Below are 6,485 nucleotides of genomic sequence, written 5' to 3' on the forward strand. Positions count from 1 at the left end.
ACGCTCAGAATTAAAGAATCATGCCTTGTAATTTGCCACTTTTTGCCTAGGACTAGTTGTAATTGTGCTCTGGCAAGCACCCAAAGGGCAAAACTACCCAAGCTTGTCAGGACCAAGTCCACAGCAAGTGTTGAACTGATATCCTGATGTGAAATAGGTATATGAAGAAACTCGGGCATTTCAGAGACCAGTTGTGCCAGCTGATCTCTTTGGAGAAGTAGGTAAGATTGAGCAGTTGCCTAATATTTCTAAAAGCTTCCAAGCCAGTCTTGGTTGCTCATTTCAGCAACGAGGGTCACCTCCAGACAACCTATTGAACGTTCATCCCGATTTGTTGGCAGTGAGGTTAGACAAGGTCACATGATGCGGCTGTTATTCCACACTTTAGTGTACATTTTCCCATCACATTCCCTATCGCAAATAGTCCAGTAATTCTGAGAAGCAGGTTTCTTGCACAAAAACTCCAAATCAATTTCAATTGCCCAATCTGCATTCGATTGCCAGCACAATGTCAAAGAGAAACTGCATGAATGCCATTCTGTCTGGTCTGCTGCCCTGAGTACTCTGCTTTTTACCTACCATTCAGAAAGCATATCTAATTATTCCGAACCAAAAAGAATCCACTATATTATTTCATTTTATTTCAATTATAAATATATGGCATGATCTTTGAGGCACAGTTTGCAGCTTTTGGGGGAGTTGGCATGCCAAATTTTCATATACTACTACTACTACTACTACTAATAATAATAATATATTATTTATACCCCGCCCATCTGGCTGGGCTTCCCCAGCCACTCTGGGCGGCTTCCAACAGAAAATAAAACAGAGTAAACTATTAAACATTAAAAGCCTCCCTGAACAGGGCTGCCTTCAGGTGTCTTCTAAAAGTCTGGTAGTTGTTTTCCTCTTTGACATCTGTTGGGAGGGCGTTCTACAGGGCAGGCGCCACCACCGAGAAGGCCCTCTGCCTAGTTCCCTGCAACTTGGCTTCTCGCAACGAGGGAACTGCCAGAAGGCCCTCGGCACTGGACCTCAGTGTCTGGGCAGAATGATGGAGGTGGAGACGCTCCTTCAGGTATACTGGACCGAGGCCATTTAGGGCTTTAAAGGTCAGCACCAACACTTTGAATTGTGCTCGGAAACGTACTGGGAGCCAATGTAGATCTTTCAAGACCGGTGTTATGTGGTCTCGGCAGCCGCTCCCAGTCACTAGTCTAGCTGCCGCATTCTGGATTAGTTGTAGTTTCCGAGTCACCTTCAAAGGTAGCCCCACGTAGAGCGCATTGCAGTAGTCCAGGCGGGAGATAACTAGAGCATGCACCACTCTGGCTAGACAGTCTGCAGGCAGGTAGGGTCTCAGCCTGCGTACCAGATGGAACTGATAGACAGCTGCCCAGGACACAGAATTGACCTGCGCCTCCATGGACAGCTGTGAGTCCAAAATGACTCCCAGGCTGCGCACCTGGTCCTTCAGGGGCACAGTTACCCCATTCAGAACCAGGGAATCCTCCACACCTGCCCGCCTCCTGTCCCCCACAAACAGTTCTTCTGTCTTGTCAGGATTCAACCTCAATCTTTTAGCCGCCATCCTTCCTCCAACCGCCTCCAGGCACTCACACAGGACCTTCACTGCCTTCACTGGTTCTAATTTGAAAGAGAGGTAGAGCTGGGTATCATCCGCATACTGATGAACACCCGGCCCAAACCCCCTGATGATCTCTCCCAGCGGCTGCATGTAGATGTTAAAAAGCATGGGGGAGAGGACAAAACCCTGAGGCACCCCACAAGTGAGAGGCCAGGGGTCTGAACACTCATCCCCCACCACCACTTTCTGAACACGGCCCAGGAGGAAGGAGCGGAACCACTGTATAACAGCCGCTGAGAGATCCAGCAGAACTAGGAAACAGCTCACCCTAGTTCTCCTCCTACTTCTTAAATCAACGCTTCCTGAATGGCACATGAATGACCCCCATCTATCAAAGCAGTAGTAAGAATAGTAACAGTAGTATTTTATATTGATTCTGTACTTTGTTCATAGAAAATGTGTCCTCTGCAAGAAGCAGAACGTCTTATGATGGAAACTCAAATGAGAAGAAATAATTATATATAATCTGCAAAATTATTCTTCTTAAACCCAACCATGCTCTGGCTGTTCATTTTTAAAAACTGGACTATGTAGTTAGATGCTATTAGAAAATGCTCAGAAAACTGCTGAGTTCTGAGAAATAAAAACCACAGACAGCCAAAATGCAGCTGCATGCAGTCAAAATACGCTGGACCCACATATACTGGAAACATCACTTAAGGGAAAAAATACTGACATTTTTTTCTAAAAAGTATATGAAACAGATATGGTGGTTACATCTTTTATTGGACGTACTTCTGTTTGAGTAAAGATACACTCTAAAATCAGGAATAACACCCCATCAGACATGAAACAACACAGAGCTTAAAACTGAGGCATAGCGAGGAATACAAATGTGTTGTATTTAAGAGCAGAAATGCAGGGGAAATATTTAAAATATTTACAAATGGGAATAAGAATGTCTCGTGACATTAAGCTCTTAAACACTTAGTTAATCCTTCCTATGCCAGAGCATGATATAATTACACCAATCTTTGAGTCCTATGGTACAATGTAACCCATAGGAGCATTTTAATTTAAACATCATAAAGATGCCAAGGTGTATTTTTTTTTCAAAAAACGCCCCAAAGATCTGATTTCTATCAACTCATCTTACCCCATGCTGCTTCACAACGACTCATAGCCACCGTAAGTTCTTTGCCCCACCTCTTCCAGCTTCCAAGCTGAATATGTATGGTACTCAGTATGCCTCCAGACAGCTACTCTTTTGTGCATAGAATCATAGAATCCATGCATAGAATCTTAGAATCCTTGAATTGGAGAGTTGGAAGGGACCACCAGGGTCATCTACTCCAACCGCCTAGATTGCAGAAATCTTTTTGCCCAATATGGGGCTCGAACCCACAACCCTGATATTAAGCATCTCATGCTCTCCTATCCTGCAGGTACTCACCAGAAAGGTAGGTATATGAAAATAGTGTCCTCTCATAGGGAAACAAATCCACTTTAAAAAAAGAAGCATTATTGCAGTTAGGAAAGTGATGGATAACTGCACTGAAAAGTGAAGGATGAATGGTTAACATGGAGATGTGCAACTTCCCCCATTCCTGCCCCACCAGCAAGTCAGGATGCATGCTCATTGTCAAATAACTGCACCCTAAACAAATTGGAAGGAATGCTCAATAAAGACCAGACGTAATCTAACTACCATGTAAGTTTTGTTCAAGCAAAACAGGAAGAATGCTGAATAAATAGGTCATCTGGAGGAGACCTGAATGCTTCTCTTCCCCCCCCCCCCCAGTTCCACAGCATTACTCATTTCCCTCATTTTACTGTGAATTATCTTAATCTGCCTTTTGATATATAGGCACATAAGGAAGCCTTCTGAGTAATGTAGTTTAGTGGCAGTATGCTATCCGCACGAACTGGACCACAGGTTTAGTCAGCATAGGAAATGCCGAAGTACCTCATGAATGTCGATTGGTCTAACTCTGTGTAAGATTGTCCTGTTTATTCTATTCTTTAAAAAAGCTATTGAGAAAAAGAATAGAGATTGCGCATAACTGCTAAACTTAATCATATACGAACTCTCTACCTTATCTAGGTTCAGACATGTCAAAAATTAGATTCTGGCTTTCAGCTTTTCGAGTCCTGACCTTCAGTATAAGATACAGGTCCTGAAGTTCTGGTGCATGTGAAACATGGACTTCGGCATTTTTTTAAAAAAGTATTTTGGACTCACCACAGAAATTTGAGCTTCTCTTGATTCAAGAATGTGTTACCTCTCCCCACGTGAATCTCACAATTTTAATGTGCAAGATTCATCACATGTTAGGGTGTTAGGTTTTTTAATTTCACAAAATAGCATTCAGTGAGAACCTGACTAATGGGATTTTAAGCAAGCTGTTCTCAGGTGATGACTGCTTACTGCTTCATCCTGCCAAAAACACCATTCCAATTCTAGTCCTCATAAGCATACACACTGAAGTTTTCTACTACTAGCACTAATTTTTACAGCTTTAATGAAGGAAACACTTGTGTCTAATTTTATTAACGAAAAGAAAATCTTTCAAGAAGGTGACAGAATTCTTTACTGAACATTTACAGTGGGAGTATTCAGCAGAAACAGAAAACCTTTAACTTAGGCTCAAGTCCTAAACACACTTACAATGCACACACTCAATGGATGCAATGGGACTACTTTACAAGTAAGCACACATAGGATTGCATTGTGCAGCTGCAATCGTACGTATACTTAGTAGAGAATAAGTCTATTGAAATCAGTAGGACTGAATAAACAAGTATAGGAATGGTTGCCCACCTTTTGTTTTGGGGGAAGGCATTTACAACCTGTCTGGTTTGATAATACCACTCTCAAATATATTCACGAAACTCAGAAGTTACAGTAAAGAATAGAATAAGAATTTTGATGCAGCTTGACTTGCCTTCCTATTTGATGCAGCTTGACTTGCCTTGCCTATTTGAGAAGCACCGTTTCCCATGTTGATCGCTACTAGTTCACCACCCAGATAATATAACCAAGAAATTGCCGTGCGTCACCTATGAGTTTGGCTCAGCCCTGCATGGAACCATCACACACACTAATCCACCGATGTCAGAAAATGAAGAATGTGAAAGTGGGTTGCAACTGCTTGCTCCATAGGACTTGGTAACTGAACAGGTGTAATCACACTTGGGAGGAACTGCTCAGCCAAGCACAGATATTTTTAGAAACTGCTGGTGTACCAAGCAATGACGAGAGAATGGCTTGCATTATTCAAAATATCCAAGTAGTCAAGTTGAAATCAATGGACTTCAGTCACGTCCATTTATTTCAAGGTGTCTACTCTGAATACGACCACCAACGTGATTTTATTCATCTTCCTGCTTGAGCAGGGTGTGAATGTGTTGTGTACTAGACTATTTACGGATCGAATCTTAACTATCAGGTTGGGTTCAGCAACCTCTTGCAAACCAGGAATACAACCATCGACGGACAAAAAAAAAAAGGATTTAGGATGCTGCACTTTCCCCACATCTGCTCTGTTTCCTATGAAGGAAAAGCACCCACGTCACCTGCTCTTTTCTGTTACTTCTCCTGCCCTTTTGCATGCAAAGTGTAAGAAAGGAAAGGAAAATAACTTGGTGCCAAAGAGGTCCTCCTCGCAGCCAGGTCCGTCCATCTAACTAACATAAATAAACAGCATTCCGGAAGGCTGGGAGGCAATCAGGAGACAAATCCTGCCGTAAGGGGAAATTTAATTCTCTCTCTCTCTCTTAACTTACCGGAGGAAACCGAGGAGCCCGACAAACTGGAGTTGCTGGAGGTGGCCATCCTCTTCCTCTTAGGTTCCTTAGTGACTAGCCCAGGTGCTGGTGCTGCTGCTGCTCTCCGGCTGCCGCCCCCGACCCATTGCAAAGTGCCGGAGCCGCGCTGAGCAAAGCAGCAACAGCACCCGCTACTGCTGCTGCTGCTGGCACCGGGGCTCGCCTTGCCGCCCAGCCAAACAACGTGCTGCTGCTGCTGCTGCTGCTGCTGCTGCTGCTGCTGCTGCTGCTGGTGCTGCTGCTGCTGCTGCTGCTGCTGCCGCTCCGCTCGCGCCCCTTTCAGCCTCCGCGAGGCGGTGGAGAAGCCGCCCGGGCTGCCCGGCGAAGGGCCCCGCGCTGCAGCGTCCAGTTCCTTTCTCTCCGCCGGAGAAGAGGAGGAGAGGAGAGACTCTGGAGCCGCCCCGCCAGCTCCCTGCCTTCGCCTTCCCCCCTTCCCTCCCTCCCTTCGCCGGAGCGCCTCACTCTTTGACAAGCGAGGGAGAGAGAGCGGCTCCACCTCCTCCTCCTCCTCCGCCGCCGCCGCCGCCGCCGCCGCCGCCGCCGCCTCAGCTCCCCTCACTCGCGCGCGCACACAAAGGAAGCGGAGGAGAGGCGCACGGGATGCAGGCTGCTGCTGTTGCTGCCCTCAGAGCGGGCTACCGAGGGCGCCCAGCCCGAGGCGGGAAAACAAGGCGAGCGGCCAAGCGTTTGCAAGCGGGCACCCAGCGGGCGCCGCTCCTTCCATGTGCCAAGGCTGGTCCAGCATCAGGAAGCCGAGGCTGCCGGTCGTGCCGCCTCCGGGCGGGGAGGGGCGGGCGGGAGGCTAAGCCCGAGGAGGCGCTTCCCTAGGTGGCTGGCGCTGGTGTGGAACTTCCCGGCTCTCGTGCGGAGGGAGAGAGGAGCCCGCCTCCTCCTCCTCCTTCCCTGGGCTAGGGCTCGCGCTTCTCCCCCCCACCCACCCACCCACCCGCGTCTTCTTTCATAATTTACTTTATGCGAGTCTCTCTCGGCATCTCCCACTCCCCCAAGCAGACTTCCAAACAAACATCACAAGCTGCGTTTGCCACAAGATCATAGGAACATGCTTTTA

General features: G+C 46.8%; 1 protein-coding gene across 1 annotated transcript in view; it reads right to left on the reverse strand.

The window, feature by feature from the left end:
* CHN2 (chimerin 2) overlaps window positions 1-6,126 on the reverse strand; it is a 156,377-nt gene extending 150,251 nt beyond the window's left edge. The window contains exon 1 of the mRNA XM_035129608.3: window positions 5,375-6,126. Coding sequence (XP_034985499.2) covers window positions 5,375-5,423 — 49 coding nt within the window. The 5' untranslated portion in view covers window positions 5,424-6,126. The remainder of the gene's footprint in view (window positions 1-5,374) is intronic.
* Window positions 6,127-6,485: the final 359 nt, after the last annotated feature.

Source organism: Zootoca vivipara, chromosome 11 (genome assembly GCF_965207765.1).
Source record: "Zootoca vivipara chromosome 11, rZooViv2.hap1.1, whole genome shotgun sequence".
In the NCBI taxonomy this organism is placed as follows: Eukaryota; Metazoa; Chordata; class Lepidosauria; order Squamata; family Lacertidae; genus Zootoca; species Zootoca vivipara.